This window comes from Sinohyriopsis cumingii, unplaced genomic scaffold (assembly GCF_028554795.1).
Source record: "Sinohyriopsis cumingii isolate HCF-2022 unplaced genomic scaffold, ASM2855479v2 utg001994l, whole genome shotgun sequence".
Taxonomy (NCBI): Eukaryota; Metazoa; Mollusca; class Bivalvia; order Unionida; family Unionidae; genus Sinohyriopsis; species Sinohyriopsis cumingii.
This window is the reverse complement of record NW_028316099.1, coordinates 402163-429421: the sequence shown is the minus strand read 5'-3', so window position 1 is coordinate 429421 and position 27259 is coordinate 402163. Positions and strand designations below refer to the sequence as shown.

At 33.4% G+C, this 27259-nt stretch overlaps 1 protein-coding gene across 3 annotated transcripts in view; it reads right to left on the bottom strand.

Annotated features, from left to right (window-relative positions):
* LOC149771287 (uncharacterized) overlaps positions 1 to 27259 on the bottom strand; it is a 181814-nt gene that overhangs the window by 44470 nt on the left and 110085 nt on the right. For all 3 annotated transcript variants that reach the window (XM_089948667.1, XM_089948668.1, XM_089948669.1), the window contains 3 exons: positions 16243 to 16285; positions 6382 to 6592; positions 534 to 578 (listed from right to left, as the gene is read on the bottom strand). In XM_089948667.1, coding sequence (XP_089804793.1) covers positions 534 to 578; positions 6382 to 6592; positions 16243 to 16285 — 299 coding nt within the window. The remainder of the gene's footprint in view (positions 1 to 533; positions 579 to 6381; positions 6593 to 16242; positions 16286 to 27259) is intronic.

The following is a 27259-nucleotide window of genomic DNA, read 5'->3' as shown; positions in this document are numbered from 1 at the left end:
TGTTACAAATATTGCTGAGATTTCTAAAACCAGTTCTAATGGGGCAACAAGTAATGTCTGTGATCAGCTAGTCCCTTTACCTCCAACTACCATTAGTGAGCACAGCCAATTATAAAATTCTTTCTCAAAGTGAACAGTTTCACATAGCAAATTGCTAGGTCAATTGGTAAGGACTGCAAAATGAAACAATCATAACAAAGCACATCTTTGCATCTGAAGTATTGGCTCAAGAGTTTCAGGCAACCAGGGGTCTTTCCCCAGAAAAAAAAAAGACAGTAGAAAATGAATTCAATGGTATCATTAAATGCTAATACTAAGCAAAAACTATTATAAAGAAATGAATCAAAACCAAGTGTTCCTTTTTTCCAGATTATAAACAATAAGATCAAGTTGTGAAAGGCAAAGTGGGTTACTGCAACTTGAGTATCAAATATCTAACTTTAGTACAGCTTTAAGTTACACACAGATGAGTGTGATAAATGAGAAATATTCTAGGCATACATAAAATTCAAGAGCCAATACTATCTACTTACAACATTATGAGCATTTTCATCCGAACTTTCCCAGATAGCTTCAGCCTGTGGCAGTGTGTTGATCATAAAAAAATCATGAAATAATTGAATATCTGCTGCCAGGTCCACAATGACATGATCTCAAAGCACGTACAATAGTATAATTGAGCAGCTTTGCATGTTAGTATCAACATTTTGGGCCAATTAAGTTTTATATCAACATTTTTTGGCTAATTAAGTTTCTTTTCTTATCATCTGATTTGTATGTGCTTTCAAGACCTCTGCCTCTACCACAAATTAAAAATAGTTGTTGATGACGATATCCAGTTAAGAAATGGCATTTTTAACCATATTAACCTAAATAACCAATTATAAATCAAGTCCAAATTGCAAACAGCATAGACCCTGATCTGCCATTGTACATTGCACTGGCAGATTAGGGTGTATGTTATTGATTCTGCTAATTATTACAAAGAAACTGCATAGACTGGATCTGCTACCACATTACGCAAAGGCATATATGGGTCTAAACAGTTTACAGTTGGACTTGACTTATAAGCAGGTACAAATGGTAATTTTTTTCTCTATTTTTTTAAATATAATATATCTATTGTCAGAATTGTGTATCAGAGTGTCCAGCAAGTTCAATGCTAGTCAGAAACAGTCATGGCAAACTAGGTTGAATTACATCCATGCCTGCCCCCCCCCCAATACTTTCTTGGTAATAATTCAGTGTTTTCTTTAAAAAACAAAGATTTTTGGTTGCAGTTCTGGTGTTTTTCTTTTTGTTTGTAAAACTAAGTCAATATGTTTACCTTGTATATATACTGCCATTTGTGATATGTGTGAATCTGTAACACGTGTGAGTGATATTGATGTAAACTCTAGGCAACATATACTGCCATTTGTGATGTGTGAATGAGATAACTACTGTAAACTCTAGGCAACATATACTGCCATTTGTGATGTGTGAATGAGATAATTACCGTAAACTCTAGGCAACATATACTGCCATTTGTGATATGTGTGAATGAGATAATTACTGTAAACTCTAGGTAACTTGTACTGCCATTTGTGATGTGTGAATGAGATAACTACTGTAAACTCTAGGCAACATATACTGCCATTTGTGATATGTGTGAATGAGATAACTACTGTAAACTCTAGGCAACTTGTACTGCCATTTGTGATATGTGTGAATGAGATAATTACTGTAAACTCTAGGCAACATATACTGCCATTTGTGATATGTGTGAATGAGATAATTACTGTAAACTCTAGGTAACTTGTACTGCCATTTGTGATATGTGTGAATGAGATAATTACTGTAAACTCTAGGCAACTTGTACTGCCGTTTGTGATATGTGTGAATGAGAAAATTACCATAAACTCTGAGCAACATCTACTGCCATTTGTGATGCATGTGAATGACATAATTACTGTAAACTCTTGGTAACAAGTACTGCCATCTGTGGTATGTGTGAATAACATAATTACTGTAAACTCTGGGCAACATGTATTGCCATTTGAGATATGTGTGAATGAGATAATTACTGTAAACTCTAGACAATGTATACTGCCATTTGTGATACATGTGAATGAGATAATTACTGTAAACTCTAGGCAACTTGTACTGCCATTTGTGATATGTGTGAATGAGATAATTACTGTAAACTCTAGGCAACATATACTGCCATTTGTTATACATGTGAATGACATAATTACTGTAAACTCTGGGCAACATGTATTGCCATTTGTGATATGTATGATTATATTCCTGTAAACTCTGGGTAACAAGTACTGCCATCTGTGATATGTGTGAATGACATAATTACTGTAAACTCTGGGAAACTTGTACTGCCATTTGTGATATATATGATTATATTACTGTAAACTGGGTAACAAGTACTGCCATTTGTGATATGTGTGAATGACATAATTATTGTGAACTCTCTGCAACTTGTACTGTCATTTGTGATACATGTGATTGACATAATTACTGTAAACTCTTGGTAACAAGTACTGCCATCTGTGATATGTGTGAATGACATAATTACTGTAAACTCTGGGAAACTTGTACTGCCATTTGTGATATGTATGATTATATTATTGTAAACTCTGGGTAACAAGTACTGCCATTTGTGATATGTGTGAATGACATAATTACTGTGAACTCTGGACAACTTCACAAAAAGTGGCAATTATCATGCTAATTAATCTGATGAATGTATTAAGCAAATGAGTAAAGTCAATCAAGTGTCAATCATCACTACAAATTGATCTATGGCCATGACCCAGATTAAAATAAAGTTTCAAAACAAATGACTGGAGCAAGTTCTAATATCGATATTGTTTTATAACATGAAGACAGTCCAAGATAATTTATTTTATGCTAGATCATTAATTACTCAAGCATCCAAGCATTCACTATCAAAATGTTTGGCGAAAACCATATCCAAAAATATTATTTTTCATTATAAATAATCTGCATCTTCATGTTTCTCTTCATCTCTGCCACCATTTTTCATCTTCCAGTATAGTTATCTGGTTTACTGTTATCATAATTCTTTTTACAGACTCAGAACCTATGTTTTATATACCAGTCTTTCATATTAGCACTGATGTGCTTTCTCCCTTTCTAAGTCTAAAAAAGACTTCTGTTCACAATTTTATACTTCCCCCATCCTTGACATTTTAGAACTTCATAATGATAAGTTAGTTAATCCACATGACAATATGGGCACACCCCCAGTTAATCCATGTAACAATATGGGAAGATCTCCAGTTAATCCACATGACAATATGGGAACACCCCCAATTAATCCATGTGACAATATGGGAACACCCCCAATTAATCCATGTGACAATACGGGAACACCTCCAGTTAATCCATGTGATAATATGGGAACACCTCCAATTTGTCCATGTGACAATATGGGAACACCTCCAGTTAATCCATGTGACAATATGGGAACATACCCAGTTAATCCATGTGACAATATGGGAACACACCCAGTTAATCCATGTGACAATATGGAAACACCTCCAGTTAATCCATGCGACAATATGGGCACATCCCCAGTTAATCCATGTGACAATATGGGAACACCTCCAGTTAATCCATGTGATAATATGGGAACACCCCAGTTAATCCATGTGACAATATAGGAACACCTCCAGTTGATCCATGTGACAATATGGGAACACCAGTTAATCCATGTGACAGTATGAGTAAACAAGTTGTACTAATCATCCATTCAATCACCTGTTTTGAGTACAGGTTGTTGTTGTTGTTGTTGGGTTTAACGCCATTTTTCAGCACACGATAGGCTATGCATGGCAGCCAGTATTAATGGTGGAGGAAGAACCCAGGAAAACCTGGGGAAGAACAACCGACCCACGAGAAGCTACTGGCAAGCTTTCTCACATACCCACATTAGCCGAATCCTAGACTCGAACCCATGCAGACAGAGGTGAGATGGCAGTGATCCGTAATGGACAGCACTTTAGACCACTTGGCCACTCGGGTCCCCCTCCTTGAGTACAGGTAAAACATACTATAGTTTAGAATGCATCTTATTTGATTTTAGTCGGCTTAAAAAATGCACCTAATGTCTGGAAATTTTAATCTTATGGAAACATTATTTCAAGTTTTGAAACTACAGTGTACAGGGAATGACAGGTTAGGCTACTGGGTTAATAACATTCATTATGTTTTCTTATAATTTATGCTGCCTGTGCTTTCAAGTCCTGTCTCCACTAAAAATAAAATGCAGTATGTCAACATATCATTAAGAAAAGGTGTACCATAATCTTGAATCCCTACAGATCTAGTTGACATCCTTTATACATAAGAAAAAGATGTCATAAGTTTTGAATCCCTACAGTTCTAGTTGACATCCTTTATACATAAGAAAAAGATGTGCCATGAGCTTTTGAATCTTTAAAGATTTAATTGACATCCTTTCCAATGAAATACAATTTAACAGAGAGAAGCCCTCTACCAATTTTAATTCTGCCAATAGAATGCTGTCAAGACTGTCATGTATAGTACAATTTGAAACTGACACTTAAAAGTAAACCCAAGGAAAAAAAACATTTTTTCCAGTCTTCACACAAGTACATGCACATATCCAGAAACAATAGTCAAAGGGAGGCAACTTAAATGGATTTTGGAAAATTTGGATACTTTTAGCTATTCCTAGAACATATATACGTAGCAGCTTACAAAAACCATTGCTTACAGATAATTTAAAGAGCAGCTGCTCCAATTTACAGAAAAACATTGATTCAAACTAAAGCTACTCCAATGGATTGCCAAAGAAAATCTCCAATTTTTATCATGTCTCTCCCACACCACAGTCCTGACCCAAACACCCTTTCAACTTTCTTCAACATGGTGGTAAGGTTGTTAGCTAAGTTCTAGTCAATATATTTTCTTTCCTCCTGTCATGCCTAATATATAAAATTTGGTCTATAAGAAATTAGTCAAAACTGTCACTGTAATTGCAATGTTTGCATATCTGACGTTCAACTCCTTCCTGTAGACCACCTGAATAGGCTCCAACACCCATGTCACTTGCAGATGGTTATTGCATGGTCAACCTATTTGCCATGTTAGTGAACTTCCACCCAAAAGTTTTGGTGGAGGTGAGAGAGTTTTGGAGAGATGGATGGAGAAGCAGAGGGCATCACAATAACCTCTGGCAAGCAAAGGGATAACAAAACTTTCTTTACAAAAGTAAATTTTGTCATGGATCTTCTATTTCTGCACATTATTCACAATGTGAAAACATGATTATCATGTACATTTATAACTTCTTGACTGACCAATGGAAAATGCCTTTGTGCAATTTCGCAGGTTATTATGGCACTTTACTTTCCTACCCATTTCATGCATGCAAAGCACTTGTTTCATAAAAACAGCCCAAATAACACTCATTTTATTCAAGTCCTTAGAGGACAGATTATATTAAATAATTGAAAGCCCACCATTTGGCATCAAGAACACCAATTTGTCTGCATGAGCACAAGAATACAAGATATGTAAGCCGTTTCCATTTACTAGTAAATTAGACACAGCAAAATCAGTCTGCAAACGTGACCTATGCAAAAATCATGGCCAACACTCTCTAACAGTTACCATATATGAAATCACTAAACCATGTGCTTAGAAGTTGGTATACCTGTGTAAACACCTTCAGCTTAAAAAAGACACCCATTTCACCTGGATATTATTCATACAAATAATTCCAAAACACAAAATTTCACACCTTCAAGAATTTTGTTTATTTTTGTTTTGTTTTTTAAATTTTTAATGCTTTTGAGCGAAAACTGAAACACAATCTCTCCGGAAAAAACATCTCTAGTGAATAGGGACAATAACTCTCTCAAGTTCTACTGGACAAAGGCGAAAATCAAATTTTAAATTTTGCATGTCAATCAAAGGATTATAAATCCAACTGAAATCCACATTCTCTTAAGAGATGAGATGAATAAATAGAAAACATAAGCATTGTTGTTGCTATGGTAACTATGGTTGCTATGACACTTGGTGCATGTTTTGTGCCAATAGAACATTGCATCACCATAAAATGATACAAAAAATATCCTGGCAGCATGACATGTAAAAATAATAACCAAAACATTATATGGATTATCAAAATAAGATACACCATATAATGAAAAGAAAAAGGATAAATAGACATTTTGTATTAATATAAGTGAGCAGAGATATTAAGCTTGACATAATCTAAATGTAGCAATAAAAGACTATGTATTGGCCCATTTTGGTCACTGATGGACTTTATTAAAAACTTTTCAGTAACTACCATACAAAGAGGGTAACTTAAATGGCTTTATGTACAACCTGCTTGTCCTTGTAGTTTTTTTCCCTGAAGTCGTATCCGAGCTGAGCATAAAAGTTGTTCCCAAATGTGAAGACATGACCATTTTTAAGCCAAACCATGGTGTGTCTTCCCCCACAGGACACCCCTGCTATGTCTGGAGCAGTGGTCTGAGTGGAGTATAGTGAGATCTTTTGGGGCTCCCAGTAGGTACTTGTGTCATTGCATCCAAGCCTGAAAGTAAACATAAATCCAGATTCTAACAATTAAGGTATAAAAGATGTCACTGCATACAAAGGTAATGTTCCAAATGTGGAATTATTAACTTCTAAATGCAGTCTAAATACAGTCAGGATAAAGTGTTATGTAGAAAGCCTTTTTGCTTTTATTGTCTCAATACAGTCTTGTTTTTACTGTCCATGCACAATATGGAATAGTTGAAATAGGCATTAAATGCCTGCAAATTGCTTAATGTCTGCAGAAACGAGAAAGGAGTTGTCTCAAAAGATTGAAGCAAACAACCATTCATCAATTTGTGACTCTTTTCTTAACAATGGCAGTGTATTGATTATATTGATAGATTAAAGATTAAATAAATAAATAATCAATGAATAAATGAATTAATCAATTAATAAACAAATCAAACAAAAGACAGATTTAAAAATAAATAGGTCTACAAATAGTAAATAATTCACATGCACAGACTTTCCGAGGCTTTGTGTCTGTGGACAATTAGAACAGTGCATGCAACAATGATTCTGCTTGCAAAAAAGAGCATGCAAATTCCTCCTAGAAAATGCTGAAAACATCCCAAATAACATGAGTGATATTAAAGTGTCAAAAGTAAGTAAACAAATTTTTTTCAGAAAGGACAGACTTGTGCTCAAAGCTTCAAACAACATGACCCCATTATATCTCAAGGAACCATTTCAAGGTAGAAACAAGGCAACACTCCCAATTTAAGATCATTTTGATCTAAACACCTTTCCATTCAAACACAGAATAATTAAATCTTTGAGGAGAGTTTTCAACTCTTGGCCACTAATTTTGAACAGTATCCCAAAGGAAAGCAGAGAAAGTAAAAATACAAATGCATTTAATTATAACTTATTCATTAGATGAAAAGTGGAACCTGTTCAATCTGACAAATACATTTCAACTAAAAGTATAATTCTCAAGCCCTCCACTTTGTTGTCTCACAATTTTTTTTAATGTATATAAACAGTACCTAGTTTGAGCATGTTCATATAAAAAAATATTTAAATTATCAATGCTTTTTACTAATAATATTTAATGTTTGTGAATGCAAACTCTGTATGCAAATATGCATTTAATAAAAGGCAACTAAGATGATTAGTGCCAAGCAAATGATGTGTAACCCTCTTTAACTAAAATCAACATTGTAACTATTATTATTATTATTATTATTATTATTAGTGGTTACATAATTGATCTTTCATGTAGAAGACCATGGCCTGGTCCGTGCCAAGACCCAACCATGATTTTGTTTTATGACAACAACACGAGGGTTGTATGCCAAATCAAGTACAAATCTGTGCTAAAGGACACACCACACCAAATCAGTCCACATCCATTTTGTAGCAAGACCAATATACTAACCACAAATCAAATGAAAGATCAGTGTCAAAGGACATACCACACCAAATCAATCCACATCTATTTTGTCCAATATACTGACACAAATCAAGTGACAGATCTGTGTCAAAGGACATATCACAACAAATCAATCCACGTCCATTTTGTCCAATATGCTAGCCACCGAGCCACTGCAACTTTTTTTGATGGACACAATTGTTCTCACCTAATGTGTCACAAAACTGTCTTTGACAGAAACTTAATTTTTTGTTGCATTTGAAAATTAAATTTAATCCACCAACAAAATATGGCAACATTACTTTGTGTTAAACTGCACCATTCATTAAATGCAAATGACAAGGTGAACAACTGACCAAAGACTTTTATTATTAGAATGAAAGCTGAAGCTACCATTAATTTAAGATTTTGTTAAAAAACAATTACTTTATATAACTAGTATGTATAATCAAAATTTTACATTCTTCATTTATGTATTTATTTATTTATTTATTCATCTATTTTTCATCCTTGTTATCTTTTTTTATTTTTTGTTACTGAAATAATATTTCTATGGATCATTTCCATCTTAAATTCTGATGCCTCTTCTGGCAGAGAAGCCAATTGTGTTATAACTGGTTCACAAAAAGGAATGAAGGAAAGAAAGGAAGAAATGTTCAAGGTAACAAACTACTTGTGTTTACTATTTCTTTACTGCTTATGTCTACCATTAACATAACTGCAGATAATAAGGAAGATTTTAAAGTGGTCTTCAAGTTCACAAACTACTTGGTTTCCATCAACCAATAAATTTATTTCTTTACAGATTTATTTATTTATTTATATTTTTTGTATTTTTTATTAACTTTGTTAATTAATCAATCAATATAATTCTTATCTGAGAAAATGAGTAGGTTTGCTTTAATCACTTAAGGGATATTTTGTTCATATAAAGTCATTTTGAGAAAACACCCTTTCCAGACTGAAGATACATGTAATATGTGCACAACAAGGTCTCTATCTACCATCTGCGGACATCGAGGACAAAATCAGGTAACAATGTAGTTACTGATATCCTGATATCTCATGATTCAAATAAATGATGACCTCATAGAAATTTATTCCACTGAGTGAGTTGGAGTTTTGCAAAAAGAGACAGACAGACGGGGAACCAAGTGACCGAGTAGTCTAAAGTGCTCACCATTACGGATCACTGCAATCTCACCTCTGTCTGTGTGGGTTTGAGTCTCAGGCTCGGCCAGTGTGGATATGTGAGAAAACTTGCCAGTAGCTTCTTGTGGGTCGGTGGTTCTTTCCGGGTTTTACCCAGGTTCCTCCTCCACCATTTATACTGGCCACCATGTATAGCCTATCCTGAGCTGAAAAATGGCATTAAACCCTATAACAACAACAACAACAACAACAACAACAGACAGACAGACACAAGCTGTTTTATGCATTTATCCTCAATATGCATTACTTTAAAATATTCTCATTAGCTAAACCCTTTATCAAAGTGAAAACAGTAATAAAATATTAAAAGGACATTAAAAAAGTATAGCATCCCTTCAGTTTCAGTGATATATATTTCAACTTTAATTATTCACATTATTTGTATCCATAAATTTTCCATTCAGTTTAAAACCCCAAATGGCTCATACACACTGCAAAGCTGTCACCTCTACATTCTACAAGTGAAATAACATCTGCAGTCCTAACAAAGGAGGACCATTTCCCTTTGACAGTAAGTGCCTGCAAAATTCCTGTAACATTCATCACCTGGAATTGTGTATATCATCTAAACTGATGCCAAGTTGTGACTGTCATTGGGCAATTACAAAACTTACAAAAGTAGCATCTGACATAAACATTCCGCTACACATTAAAACAGTTATACCTCATTAAAATAAAACAAAGAAAAATAAAACAAGAGGCTCAAGTGATATCTCTCACCTGGCTCACATAATTTAACTGGTGACCATTTTAGAAAACAGGCCTATTTAGTAAGGTAAGAACACAATCTAGGTAAACTATATCCCAAACTTTACATCATGTTGATTTATATCTATTTTACAATATCCTGATAAAAGTTTATCCTAAAGAAAATTAATATGCATAGTCTCTTGTTCGTGACTGAAATCATCTAAGGTCTTTAGAATATAGACCCAATGACCAAGTTTGATAGAAATTATCCTTTAGATATAGAATGTTTGCAGTCAGATGAATCATATCTCATTAATAAAGCCTATAATTGAATTCTGATGAAAAATCAAATAAAAAATATGGATTCAATAATGGCAACAAGCTCAGCCAATCAGATGCAAATAACTTTATTATTATAATGCATTGATCCCTGTTACCTTTAGATACTCCATGCCAGATCTTCATGATATAAGCCAATTTTAATCCAGATCAGATGGAATTATGACTTCTAGACTGGGAGTAAGCTCAGCCAATCAGATACAAGACCATCTCATTAATATTCATGATTCTTGCTCACTAGCAAAGCTGTCCAAGATTGTAAGGATGCAAATTCTGTCTATCTATGACAAGCACATTACTTTGGGCCAGAGAACAACTAATAAAATTTATGGGGACAGGTGCTTGATAAATTGCTATACTGCAATGATTTCTAATGTCTGTGTTGGGAGAGGAAGTGATTATTAATTAAGCCTTCATTTACTTAGCTGTTAGACAGCTAGAAAGGGGACATTTAACTTCGATTTTATATCAGAACTGTCAGATTTGAAACTTTCCAGGTCTGTTGTTTGGAATTCTATTAGTCATGCTGATCCTAATTTTGGCGAATAGTTATAAAAAGGTAGTAAAAATATTTAACCCTGACTGGTTATGCTAAATAAGGGGCATGTTTCCCACACGAAATTCCTTGGGCTTTAAATATTGCCCCCATCATAAAATCAACTCTGTCTGCATTTTTCCTGCAAGAGTGAAAATACAAGGGACTCTGAGACTGAATTTGGAAGAAATTCTCTTGTAAGACATTTATCATAGGGACCGGATGTCTGGAAAGTTAACAGACACAACTCTGGTGGTATAAGCCAACAAAGCTTGAAGCACGAGGTATTTGTGTCAATTTCATATAATTTGTTAATACCAATATTATGACTTGCATGAATTTATTTGCTTATATTTGCATGAATTTATTTGTTTAAATTCGTAGATCAATTTTCTTGATATGAGTATAAATGTGTTTGAGTTCATCTGAATTCATATAATAATCTTCTTTATATAAAATTGATGAATTGGTTGAAGTTGTCATCTTGTTTATATAGGAATTGGGTATTCTACGATTTCATGCATTACTTTAGTTGATATGAGTTACGAGAATCCATTTGTATTCACCGATCTTAGATGATTTCATGTACGATAATGACTTGAATGTATGTATTCACTGAAAAAAACGTAGTTAACACATGTAATGAATTTCATTCATTCATTTGTGTAATCGAGAGATAAGAATGGAGCTGTTATGTCTTGTGTGCTGTTAATGTAAGTCAGGATCGAATAGCCATTAGAAGTACATTAATCTTACGAAACTATGTTTGTTTATGGTCTGCTATGTTTAGCTGACCAGATAGCCTTGGTATCTGTCTGAATTCTGATAGAATGATATCTGACCATAACGAGAGGTGAGTAATGATCGATTCCCACTAAAATAACCGACAGAAAAGTTAGGTTGCTTCTCTGTTTATTTTAAAAGGGGAAAAAGCTCCACTGACATATACAGTGACATATCCACGTACCTACTGATACAGGTATCTACGTATCTACATGCTTACGTATCCACATACCATCACAAAGTTTGAGGGCCGGAAAGAGGTGACACAGTAGGGAGGTTGGAGGAGAAAAACAAAAGAGTGGAAGGTCACTGAGAGAAACAACTACCGTGATGCTGGAGTGAACCAGAATGCACAGATTATGAAGTTGTACGAGGCAATGACTTCAATTGTTCACTTGATTCTATGATGAACCAATTCTATCATTTAAAAAAATCAGCTACTTATATAAATATATTTGTGTTTGAAATTCAGTGAAAGATTTATTTAAAAAGGAAGTGTATTTTCCTACTGTAATGTGCTATCAAAATTATTAATGTAACTAATTAAATTGTTGTTTTCATATACGGGGGCTTGTGGTTATTCTGTTCTATATATCTGCTTAGATTTCTGTTTATTCCACCTATAAGTTCCACACTTTATATTAATATTTACTTGATCCGGGCAATAACACCAAGGGCGATCATCTCCTAGATAATGAGATCCGAATAAAGCAGACATCTTGTAAGAAGGTACAATCTGACAATTAACCCACCCCCACAAGGTGGGCTACATTGATGATGTAAGCATATATTCCAAGTCTGAATATATTTTATCTCAGATATATAGCCTACAGACTGGTCACAAGCTCAACCAATCAGATCCAAGATTATCTCATTAATACTGATGAATCTTACTCATTATTCAGTCCATCCAAGATCTTGAGGACAAAAACCCACATTTCATGTAAAATCAAAATGTTGCCTCCAGAAGCAGACTTAGCCAATTAGATGCAAGATCATTTAATTAGTATGCATTAATGTTGCTCATCAGTTAATTCATCAAAAATGTTGATGATATCAGCACATATTTCGAGTTAAATCAAACTCAGATCCAAAATTAAACTTCACAAGTACGGCCAATCAGAAGAGAGATCACGTAATAAATGTACATGAAGTTTGCTCATTATCACACTTGTCTAAAACCTTAGTAATATACTACATATACTCACTTATAATTTCAGCCAAAATGCAAACGACAAAAAACATCCTGTTCTGTCATCATGAAATGTTCCAGCAGATCAGGGTTTATGTGGTGTTTGTTCTACCGATTACTTCTAACAAACTTCACAGACCCAGATCTACTAGAGCATAAGGCGATGTCAGATCTGGGTCTGAGATGCTTGCAGTTTGACTCTTCTTATAAAAAAGCATATACAGTAAGCAGATATTCCAAGCTTGATCAAAATCAGATCAGAAATACAGCCTCTAGACTGGTATTAGGCTTAGCTATACAGCCATTACAAAGGGTCTAGACTGGTAACAGGCTTAGCTATACAGCCATTAAAAAGGGTCTAGACTGGTAACAGGCTTAGTTATTCAGCCATTAAAATAGTGTTTAGGCTGGTAATAAACTTTCTAAACTAATGAGCCATTAAAAAAGTGTCTAGATTGGTAACAGGCTTAGCTATTCAGCCATTAAAATGGGTCTAGACTGGTAACAGGCTAAGCTATATAGCCATTAATAAAGTGTCTAGACTGGTAACAGGCTTAGCTAATCAGCCATTAAAAAGTGTATATACTGGTAACAGGCTTAGCTATTCAGGGGGCGCTCACCAGTTATTATGTATTTTTGAGAGAGTGACATATGCAAGGTGAAGTTGTTCACATTTAAAACATGCACAGTGGAGAGACTGTTGGCATACCTCTATCCTACATTAATGTAATGTGGATGATATTTCTTTGGATATTGTACTTTTGGAAACTGTACATGATTTAAGCACACTGCTAACTAAAATGACTGCTCCCTTGTGCTAAAAAATCAGCCTGATTTAGTCTAAAGTACACTATCCATAGCAGCTATTAAAATAGGGACAATGAATTTTGCCAGACTAGACAATACCAGCTTCGGAAAGTGCAATGAATGAACTACCAAATATATCAAATGTAAAAAAAGTTATCAGCTCTTTTTTTATACAATTTACCTCTGAAGTTCAGGAAGTGAAAATGACCAAGTGGAGCTAGCAGTTTTTTGAAAGGTGCACATCTGGAGTAAGGCCAAGTTGTATACTCTATGACCCATATTACACCCATCAATCATACATGAAAATAAAGGGAATTAAAGGTTCTTTGAATTATACCTAAGATACACAAGGTCTTTTTTAAATAGCCAGTATAACCAGTGAGAAAAGCCGGGGAAATTCTTTTTCTTTAAAATTCTAATCCTATGCAAAATACGAAACTGTAGAGCGCCACCTCAGCCATTAAAAAAGGGTGTAGACTGGTAACAGGCTTAGCTATTCAGCCATTAAAAAGTCTAGACTGGTAACAGGATTAGGTATACAACCATTAAAAAAGTGTCTAGACTGGTAACAGTCTTATCTATTCAGCCATTAAAAAGGGTCTATACTGGTAACAGGCTTAGCTAATCAGCAATTAAAAAGTGTCTAGATTGGCAACAGGCTATGCTATACAGCCATTAAAAAAGATCTAGACTGGTAACAACTTTAGCAATTCAGCCATTAATAAAGTGTATCTCAAGACTGTCATGTAGATGCAATTACACATCTTAAGTTAAATGTTAACTGTTGTTTTAAAATTGTATTAAAATAATAGTTTGACCAAGCTCTATTCAATCCTGATTACTGAATGTTCTGAAGCTTAACTTTTATCAAGAAACTTTCAGAAAAAAGATTATTGACTGCTTTGCACTTTTATAATGATGGCCATGCACTAAATTGGGTCAAGAAAAGAGCATGTCAGGTCCAATCATCACAGTCTAGGGTAATGCAATTTCTTTTCAACATGCCTAGCTTTCATTGCGGCATAATTGTGCACAACATTCAGTCTGGTTGTACTGGACAAACCTTTAGGTGGACCTCATCCAAAAATGTCCACATATTTTAACATTGAGTTTTGCAATCAGTGTTTCTCAGGATGTATCTACATAATGACATTTCATTGGAAAACATAGGTATCATGATCCAAATAAAGTGAATAATCACCATTTAGAGGTATATGTGATCACATTCTAAAAACGACACCCATTAATAAAATTAGTACTGAATGTATGCATGACCTGTATGTAAATCATCATTATTATTGAACTGATCCAAGAACTTAACAATATAAGCATACATCCCAAATTTGATCAAAATTAGATAAGAAATATGGTCTCCAGAGATGAATCAAAGTTAACCAAACAGCTGCAAGAGCAACTCTTTAATACAGTATGCATGGTTCAAATACATTCTGGATTTTGATGAAACCCTATTTAAACCAGCTGAGCTATAATTTAAAAAACTGAAAATAACTACATTGGTTGGCCAGCAATGGTGACTACCTGAAGAGTCAGCCCTGCAAAAAGGGTTTACTCACACCACATAATTTACCATATATATTTGCTTAAACATCAAGACTAGCAGCAAACAGCATAAATCCTCATCTGCTGTAGTCTAATGCATCAGTATATCATGGTCTGTGCTGTTTTGTTCTTACTGTACAGACCCATATTTTGATGTCACATTATGTGATGGCAGGTATGGGTCTGTACCATTTGCATTTTAGGACAAAACAGTGATTAAATCATGATGGTGACTGGAAATTATGTTCATTATGCTTTGTATTAATTGAATGGAATACAGTGCAGTCAACACTTCTCAGATCTATGAAGGTTGATGGTACATGTGTTATTAGTATTATAATTCTGTGCTATTGATATCTGATGATTCTGTCTGGTGTATACAGAAGGTCACATTTCTTAATCTAGGCAGTTCACATAAAATGAACATTCAGTTGAACAAACATGGGTCTTATAAGGAAATTATCAAAATAAATAAGCATTAAAATATCAGGTAATCAATATTGAAGTCTGAAATGCATTTTCAGTAACAGTATTTCAGCACTCTTTTTATGAATATTTGCCTTGTTTAATTCTGCAGCAGGTTGATGCGCCCTTTTCACACTTGATTTATATGAAATATTAGAATTTTGCAATAAAATTTGTAAAAAGTTTCTCAGTGTTAAACTGCATGTACCAAAAATATTTATGAGTTTTAATAGATAAACCCTGTACAAAAAAAATTAAAGCTTATACAAATTTATATAAATTATGGAATTCTGATACAACTGTATATACTAACTGCAGCTTAAGTAAAGTTTAACAGTTATCAATACCATCTGATATCTGTAGAATAATTATGAAATTTCAAGAATAATTTCAACAGCAATTTGGAGAAACAAAACCATACATCATAAAAATATTGATTTTATTATGTTAATATTAATATAATGAAGTACAGATATTATTCAACACATTTTTTATTTTCATTGTTGTATCTTTTCCTGACTATATATATATATATATATATATATATATATATATATATATATATATATATATATATATATATATATATATATATATATATATATATATATATATATATATATATATATATATATATATATATATATATATAGAGAGAGAGAGAGAGAGAGAGAGAGAGAGACTTACTGTCCACTGTTACCATTTCCCCAGACTAAGATATCATTGGAGTCTGGAAAAAAAAAATATTAACTATATACTGTATTTCCATATTATATTATTACTGTCCATGAAAGCTGTAGTTTATACAGTGAGGTTTCCTTATAATGAAATACATCCTGTAATGAAATACATCCTGTAATGAAATACATCCTATAATGAAATACATCCTATAATGAAATACATACTATAATTACATCCTATAATGAAATACATCTTATAATGAAATACATACTGTAATGAAATACATCCTGTAATGAAATACATCCTATAATGAAATACATCCTATAATGAAATACATACTATAATTACATCCTATAATGAAATACATCTTATAATGAAATACATACTGTAACGAAATACATCCTATAATGAAATACATCCTATAATGAAATACATGCTACATATAATTTTACTACATGTGATTCATGATATTACAAGAACCATGTCATAATGAAGGGTCCTTCTACTAATTACTCCTATTTGCATACTGCATAAACCCAGATCTTCCAATGCATCATAAGACATAAGATATGGTTCAGTGTAGTTTGAAGTTGGACTTGATTTTCAGGTCTGTATATTAAAGCACAATTACATTGAAGAGTTCCTGGGAACCAGTAGCCCCAAAGAAAACAGATAATTCAATAATGTATGTACCTTATAACTGAAAATGATGATTTTTTTAATTCATTCATGCATGTGGAAAACATGTGCATACATTACTGCATTTTGAACCATTCAGTGCTTGACATGCATCATGTTCACTACAGCTATATGATTAGTTCATAAAAAGTGGGTGGAAATGTATGACAGACACTACCATTACAATTAATATTTATACCTATACCAGTAAAATTAATATTTATACTTAAACCATTACAAATAATATTTCTGCTGGTATCATTACAATTAATATCTATACTTATACCAATACATTTAATATTTATACTTATACCATTACATTTAATATCTATAATTATACCATAACATTTAATATTTATACCATTACAATTAATATTTATACTTATACCATTACAATTAATATTTAATCTTATACCATTACAATTATTATTTATATTTATACCTTTAAAATTAATATTTATACCTTTAAAATTGATATTTATACTGGTGCCATTGCAATTAATATTTATACCATTACAATTAATATTTGTACTGATGCCATTACACTTAATATTTATACTGATACCTTTGCAATTATTATTTATAATGGTGTCATTACAAATAATATTTATACATATCCCATTACAATTAATATTTATACTGATACCATTACACTTAATATTTATACTGATAACATTACACTTAATATTTATACTGATTCCATTGCAATATTTATACTGATTCCATTACAATATTCATACTTATACCATTATAATTAATATTTATACTGATACCATTACACTTAATATTTATACTGATATCATTACACTTAATATTTATACTGATTCCATTACAATATTCATACTTATACCATTATAATTAATATTTATATTGATACCATTACACTTAATGTTCATACTTATACCATTAAAATTAATATTTATATTTATACCATTACAATTAATATTTAAAGTTACACCTTTACAAATAATATTTATACTTTTAGAATGATGTGTTGTACAATATCTTATATACTGTTAATTTTGAAATCCTGAAAGTCTAAAGGTTTTTGTGCTGCATTTAAATTGCCAGAGAGGTGTGAGTGAATTTTTTTTCTTCACTTATCTAAGTTTCTTGACACCTAATATCACCTCTAAATGGCATCTTCTCTAAATTTACTGGTTTGTGGGTCAGCCAAAAGCCACCTCATAACTCAAGTTCCCAAATCAGACTGGCTGCTTTATGAGTTTTCCAATATCCCCAAACCAATCTTTGTAGTATTAATGCGCCTTTGTTCAAATTGATCAAGAAATAAAATCTTTTATTTCTCTTCCCTAAGTCCAGTAATTTCCTTGGCTAACCAACTGAGAAAGCCAATGTTTCAAACATACAGGAAGGAAAAATGGTTTTTCAATAATCTGAATAAACATGCCATTATTTTCTACATCCCCTAATGGATGAGAAGGATATTTGCCACAAAAATTGATATTCAGTTGACAATTTTGTCTCATGTTTGACTGACTTATGGCTGTCCCTACACCACAAGATCTCACTTTGGCTCATCCGGAACATTAATATATGACAGCCAAGGGGAATGTGAATCTCTGTTCAAGATAGTTATTTTATCAAAACCCATTCAGTTCTTGCCATCATGCTACAATTAGTGTGTCTTCCCTCAGTTATGAATAAATACTGATCATTTTGCAGGCTTGCCAGACCAGCAATCACCCTTCACTCGGACGCAAAGATATGCCATTGATGTAGCACCATACAGGAAATCTAAGGGCCAACTCTAATGAAATTTACCATAGCACCAAGAAAATATGAAATCTCAATCACTATAATGTCATATACAATGAAAGCTTGCCCTGTGGTAAAGAAATCAAGCTCTCAAACAACCTTTTTAAGAGCCTTCCAACACTGTCTTAAGTTTTTCAAAACCAGTAATTTTCCACATATCATCAATCCACTGAAATTATACTTTTTATATTTCAATCTTTATACTAAGAACTTCTTTGGAGGGCCTGAACAAGTCGAAGATTTTGCTATACATGCAAATTTTCTATTATTTGTAGTAGTATATTGAAAATCCCCATTTAGTATAATTTTACAATACTGATTTATATTCTGATCAGGACTTTTGCAGCCCTAATCATCATCATTATTCTATCTTTGTACTAAAAACAATTTTACAATCTGCATAAACTATTCAATTTATTGATCAAAAATTACTGATAGAGTTGTAAATCGAAGTTTACAAAAATTCATTGATCCTTACTTTCATTAGATGTCACTGACATATTTTATGTAATTTGTAGAAAGTGGAAACCAGTCCCAATATAAAATATAACTTGTATAAAATGGAAACCAGTCCAACAATAAACTGTGCTATGAATAACATGCATTTTATTATATGCCCATCATTATTTAACTCATGATAAAGGCTTCATTTCTCCAAAGCTGATCTGAAACCTTGTATCACATATGCACCTGGTACAGACTGAGACTGCTCGTTGTCAAGGAAGATATCACCTAACAATGGTCATTTGATGGGACTCATGTAATGGATGGAATCAGAGAAAAAGAAGAATGATGACAGATAACAATGCCCATGTGATGGGACTATGTGTCATGGATGGAATCAAAGTAAAAGAAGAATGGTGTCACCTGACAACAGTCATGTGATGGAACTACATGAAATGGATGGAATCAGAGATCAAGGATCATATCACCTAACAATGGTCATGTGATGGGGCAACTACAGTTAAGCTATATTTTGATCCAGTGTACAATTTGGGCAGATGGAATCAAAGAAAAAGTGCAACAATGTAAAAACCTGTCTTTTATATATGAAATAATTGTTTAGGGTATATAATAAACTTGACACTGGTGCAATAACTTGATCTGAGTGCTTGTTTCACCAGTACAGTAACTATCTGAGAGCTTGTATCATGCCTTGTTTGACAGCAGAAGGACACTGGATCATATTTGAACCTTGGGGTATCACATGATCCAATTCCTTTCCACAGTCAAACCATGTACCAGAATTATACAAGCACTCAGATCACTTTACTGTACCAGTGATACAAGCACTTAGATCAAACTTTTGTACCAGTGATACAATCACCTATATCAAGTTACTGTACCAGTGATACAAGCACCCAGATCAAGTTACTGTACCAGTGATACAAGCACTCAGATCAAGTTACTGCACCAAAGATACAGGCACTCAGATCAAGTTACTGTACCAATGATACAAGCACATAGATCAAATTACTGTACCAGTGATACAAGCACCTAAATCAAGTTACTGTACTCGTGATACAAGCACCCAAATCAAAATACTGTACCAGTGATATAAGCACTCAGATCAAGTTACTGTACCAGTGATACAAGCACTCAGATCAAGTTACTGCACTGATAACCTGTATGTATTCAAGGCATATTTAACAATGGATTTAAACAAATAATATACTTTTCATTTGTCTTATTTCTTTACTCATTTACCTTCTATATGTGATATAAAAATCCTGTTCAAATACTTAATACAATGTCATGTACAATTTCCATTCTGGAATAATATACAATATAAAAAATGCCCAAATGGGTCCTCATGTCAACTATATGGCATTGTCTAGAAAACAAATGCATTACAAAAAAAAACAAGTTGCATCCTGTAACAGAGACAAATGCTCTACTGTCTGAAAAGAATTTCCAGGAATTCAAGATAAGAACATTTGTTCTTTTTAATTTCTGAGTGTTGACACCATCTCTGATTTAAAATTAGCTACTTTGGCAGCCATACTGGCTGAAGCATCAGCACCATTTCCATTTAGTAAAAACTTGACCCCATTAGAAGTCTTTTGGTGAAAACACCATGTTGATATGACCATTCATTCAGGTGAATTAGTGACAAGATTTTCAGTTTGTTTATTGTGTAAGCCATAAGGATCAATTAGATATCATAATTTGTCTTTAGTAAAAACCAATCTTGATATTACTTCCCCTTAGGAGGAGAAGCAAGTGACACGATTTTCAAGATGGCTGCCATGGCGACCATACTGGTTGTTAAATCAGCACATTTTCATTTAGTAACAACTAAACATCATAAAAAGTCTTCTTCTTTGAGAAGTAGCATCAAGATTTTCAAGATGGCCACTGTAGTGACCATGATGGATATTAGATCACCACAATTTTGATCCATGATCAATTAGATACAATATAAAATCTTCTGGTCATATGACTATCCATTCAGGTAGGGCAGTGATAAACAAGATTTTAAAGTAGGTCTATATGGTAGCCATATTGGTTGCCATGGCAGCACCATTTCAGTTGTAACCAACTAGACATTATAAGAAATTGTCAGGTGAACACCCCATGCTGATATGACTTTCTGTTCAAGAGGAACATTAGTAGCAATATTTTCAAGATGGCTGCCATGGAAGCCAGATGAGATTTAAAATCAGCACCATTTTTACTTAGGACCAACAAGACATCATATGGAATCTTTCTGACAAATCCCCATGTTGATATAAACATCCATTCTGGAGAAGTGATAAGATTTTCAAGAATCCACACCACTGTTGCAGCCATATTGGATGCTTGAGCAGAACCATTTCCATTCAGGATCAAAAAGATACCATGAGTCAATATGAAAGAGTAACAAGAACAAGATTTTCAAGATGGCCAGTGTGTTGGCTATATTGTATGTCCAAGCAGCAGAAGTTTCATTTACGATCAACAAGACTTTCGGATGAAGGTGTATTGTAAAGTTTCATTTCAATCCTCCACATAGTTTAGGAGGTGCAGACATAACAAATTTGTACTACTGGAAGGATGGATGACAACAGACCATCTCATAAGTTCTTCTGGTCTCTGATCAGTAGAGTTAAAATATTTTCCAAAGGGGAGATCTCCCTTACACACCCAAAACCTGCAATTCTCAGTAGACATGATCATAGGTTACTTCCCTTGCTTTAAAATGCAAACTGTCAGAGATACCAAGATCAGCCAATCAGATGCAAGATCAGCCAATCAGATTAAAAATAGTCAATATATGAGCTGTTCATTACTGACCCCATCAAAGACCTCAATGATATAAGCCAATACTTGAAGTCCGATCAGAGTCAGATGACAAATGTGGCTTCCAGAGGGGTAACAAACAGCCAAAAGGATATAAGATCACCTAATTAGCATGCATAAATCCTGCTCATTATCAAACTCATCCAATATGCTAATGATATAAGCATATATTCCAAACTTCATCACAACTGGATCATAAATATGTCTTCCTGAATCAGTAGTAACCAGCTCAGTCAGATGCAAGATGGACTCATTAAGATGAATAGCTTTCACACAGTATCGAATTGTGTCCAAGATTTTGAGGACATAAACCCACATTCCAAGTCTAAATAAAATCATATCAGAAATGTGGTCTCCAGGTGGTAACAAGCAATTTTTATCCATGATATTGATGGTATTGTCTGGATTAAGGCTTAACAAAGAGTGAAAAAAATATAAAATTAGACCTGCAAGATTATTCCATAATGTTCATACATTATCAAGTCTCCCATCTGTCAAACAGTCAGATTTAAATATCTAGTCTCCCATCTGTCAAACAGTCAGATTTAAATATCATGAGCTGATCCTCCAGCATTAATCCAAAATTGACAATCACTGATTTCATGTTTGGGTGTTCTTCTTAACATCATTGCTGAACACAAACACAAGATCAGATGAGTCTGGCCTTCAATGAGCCCAAAATAACTTTATTTTTTAAAGGGTCTGTTAAATTTTATTGTGCACTAGTCATGTACTGCCTTGTATAATTTCCTCCTTGTATTCAATATTGCATGAGAAAAAAAAATGATGATGCACTGCAATCACGCTGTATATAAAAAGGTCATGGAGAATTCAAACATTGATAGCGTCATGCCAGCAATTTGAGTTCATTCAGTCACTTGATTATATAATGAAATTTGCTCCAGCAGCTAACTGAATTTTGCATAAATTTTGTAACTATATTTCTAAGAAAAAATGAATCACTCAAATGTCATGTTTGATTTCATTATTTGTTTATGTAATTGAATATATTGCTATATTTTACACATGGAGGCTCTTGTTATCTCTGCTCAGATCTCCATCATTCCATGCATTAGTTTCATATTTTATTTTATTAAATACTTCATCCAGGCAATAATCTCCTAGATAAGACAACCAAAAACCATAAAAAGTGGGGAGATCATTCACACATCTCCACTGCCTCCTGACAACTGTGCTACATAATTTCACCTAACAACAGTTAGCTATATTACCTCAAAAATAGATTTCACCAAATTCGAGGGCATTTCAAGTAAATTTGTATTGTGAAGTTTTATTTGATCAGGTCCCCAAAAGGTCTTGGACGATAACAGTACAAGTTAGACCAGGTCCCCAAAACATCTTGGGGCATAACAGTACAAGTTAGACCAGGTCCCCAAAAAGTCTTGGAATATAAAAATTTGAGCTAGACCAGATCTCCAAAAAGTCTTGGAGGAAGACAGTACAAATCAGACCAGGTCCCCAAAAAGTCTTAGAGGTTAAAAATACAAGTTAGCAGCTGGTACTTGTTTCTTTTTTTCAAAATTAATTTTGGTCTAATCTTCACATATACTGATACACTTCAGCACAAACCAGTTAGTGTGAGAGACTAAAGTAATATCGAAAATACAATCATTTTTTACAAGTCCAGGAATAAGCTTTCATGCCTATTGTCTTGCGCTTTTTGTCTATAGAGTATTGAAACAATTAGCAAAACACACATCATGACCAAACACACATAATGACAAACACATAATGACTTAATATGCATAAGGAAAAAACACACATTTTGACAAATACATAATAATCAAACACACATAATGATAAACACATAATGACCTAACACACATAATAACAAACATGCATAATGACCAAACACACATATGATCAAAACACACATAATGACAAACACATAATGACTTAATATGCATAAGGAAGAACACACATTTTGACAAATACATAATAATCAAACACACATAATGATAAACATAATGACCTAACACACATAATAACAAACATGCATAATGACCAAACACACATATGGTCAAAACACACATAATGACAAACACATAAGGAAAAAACACACATAACGACCAAAAACACATAATGACAAACACATAATGACCAAACATGCATAATGATAAAACACACATATTAACCAAACAAGCTAAGCTGGAAACACCTTGATTGACTGCCAAAGTAACAAATTATAAACTAGACCTAATGACCTTTGAATTTTACTTCGTTAAGGTGTTTTCTTGTGTTTAACAGACAAATGAATCAAAGACTAATTGATATAATGATAATGACAACTCGTATTATCGATGCCTAGTTGCTCAGTCTGTGTTGGCCAAAAACCTTTGATATACTAGATATGTCTAAAAAATACAGGGATTTCAAAATCTCTGATTATATATATATATATATATATATATATATATATATATATATATATATATACACACACGTTTCATAGTAACAAGGCATTGTGTCATAATTCCAGCCCTAATTAACACGTATGATTTTAGGAATTATATGCACATATACAAGGATGAAGAATTTCTGATTTTGAAGCGTATATGTTTTAAAAAATTCATAAAACAACAATGATTTATAAATTAATTCTAAAAGCCAGTATAATGTGCTGCTAAGATATTGCCCCTCTGGAGAGAGTGTGTTATTGTAGCAATTATAAAACCAGAAGTCAAGATTCAAGATGCACGGTTCATTTCTAACATTTGAAACCACGAGTTAAAGGTTTGGCAGGAAAGGTGCTGATATCATTAAATGTTTCATGAAATGGTATCCAAGTCATTAACAGTTCCCTAACTACTTTTTTGCAACTGTATTCAGGTAATTAACAGTTCCACCATCTTTTTGGATGTAATGGTCTCTATGGGAACAACACATTTCCAAGCAATAGTGCAAAGCCAGAAGTCATGCAGAAGATTGAGTCATGCGGTACAGTATCAAAGACCCAAAGCTGTATTAAAAGAATGATGAATACATTTGGTGTCAATGGATTAGTATGTATCAATGGATGGATGGATGGATGAATGGATGAGGTATATGGCACATCAGCACAATACTGGCTATATAGTGACAATTAAAACTTTATGATTATAAAGATAAAGAATTGCACAAAAAAATGCAGACAAAACTTTTGGAAGATAACCCCTTCCAAATCATATATGTGATTCTGTTGGTGGTAGGGCAGAAAATCCATTTAAAGGTCAACTATCATAAATACAATTTTACAGTTTAAATCTAATTCTTCTGAAAATAAAAAGATTTTTTAAACAATATTGATGAAAAAAAGCAGCATTTTTAGTGCTATCCACAGACCAGTAACAACCAGTCTACTTGACTGAAACCAGTCAGAACCAGTCTACATGGGGGTCAAACAATTCCAGCAGTGCATTGACTGGTACAAAGATGGATGCTGTGTATCTGATTAAGAATTATTACACAATGGCTGACATGTGTACATTGCAAGCTGTAATCTGATTACCTTATTGTTCTAATTTGGAGAGTTTATCACCAAAGGCAGGATATTTATTGAGGTGATGTAAGCAATAAAAGGCTCAAATTTGGTTCATGATGGATTGTGAGTCTTAAATTAAAAACCATCTGACCTTCAAGTTCAGTAAAGGTGAGATCAATAAGAGAGATTGACCAAAACTTATTTTGGCAGGAACAAATCCTTGAATTAAAACCTTAATATCTAAAAACAAAATCCAATGTTTGTGTGTATGTTAATAGTAAATTTTTGTCTCCTCTCTATTTTATCTTTGGAAGCATACTGGTCAGCTTACCAGTGGCTGAAAGGATGCCAGTTTGAATCCTACCATTGGATCAGTCCATGTCTGCCAATATGGTATGTCTGTGGGTGAGGTGTTTCAATTCAAATCACCTACCTGTTTTGATGTACCTTAAAAGACTAAACAATCAAGTAGACTCTTTTTCATAAAAATTTATTGTTGATAGTCAACACTGTGTGAGGGAATCTCTGAAGACTAACATGTGTACAAGACCCATAATCCTCAGGGCAAACACTTTCATCCCTCTAAAAATGAAAGGATGGTTTATGTTCCTAAAGTTCTGTGCAAAACTTCATTTAAACAGATTTAGAACTGCTAAACATACATACATACATACATTCATGTATGCATGCATTCATGCATGCGTACGTACGTACATACATATATACATAACTTCCTACCTACTTATCTACCTACCTACCTACCTACATACATACATTCTGCTTTACAGTCATGGGGACGGCATTCAAAACAAATAATGACTACTGCTGTGTTTGATGGAAAAAAATGTTCATATTTCAACTGGTATTGCTTTTCACAGAATATTTGTGGTAATTTCCTTTTCTTGACAAAATCAATTCTCTACATGTGCTGAACTGCCATCAAAAGAAGAACATAATTGAAATTCTTTCAAAATTTTGCAATTTATGAAAGAAACATGATTGCTTTTTTGATGGCTTCTCACAATCTTAACAGCTTTGAGAAATTAAGTTCTTCACATTTTGGATTAAATTGTTTTTATAAATAACAATGGCAACAATTTATGCCAATCTTTTTTTATTGGGAAACTCCATCTAGTTCATCATGATAGAAATGTGGGTAACTACTCTGAATTACAAGCACAACAAGGACATTTCTTCATGTGTCTTGGATAGTCGAATGTTGAATTGTTATTTGTAAACTGTACAATCTTGAAAACTTCCTCCATATGATGAACTTTGACTCTGAAGAACTTCAAAAATAGGTCAATGAATGCATGGACATTGGTAGGAACCTGAAAACTGTTGCCAATAGTGTGCCCTGAACAACAAACAATAGCGGAGTCATAAGAAAGGCAGGGCATATCGTATAAGAACAAGACAGATAGTGACGTAATGGTACTTACAATGAAAGACAGAAAATGAGAACATAGTGTCTAAGCAAATGACTAACCACAAGGGCTTTGCTTTCTGTGTTATTGTTTTCTTAATAGCACTTTTAATAGATCATTGACTGTATCACGCTGAGTAAATGTAATCAAAGTTCCTCTCTCAAGGACACACTGCCGCAAGACTATGTGGGCATCATGTCTAAACATGAAACATACAGTGAAGGTGCATTGTCCATGATCAAGACACTGACTGAGGAATTGGTGCCTCAAAACATGATAGTGAAGTCATGTTGTCTATGCGCTTAACTGAGTGTGAAGACAGAATATATACACGAGACAGAATGATGTTTAGGCACCAGTAATGGAATGTCTAGGC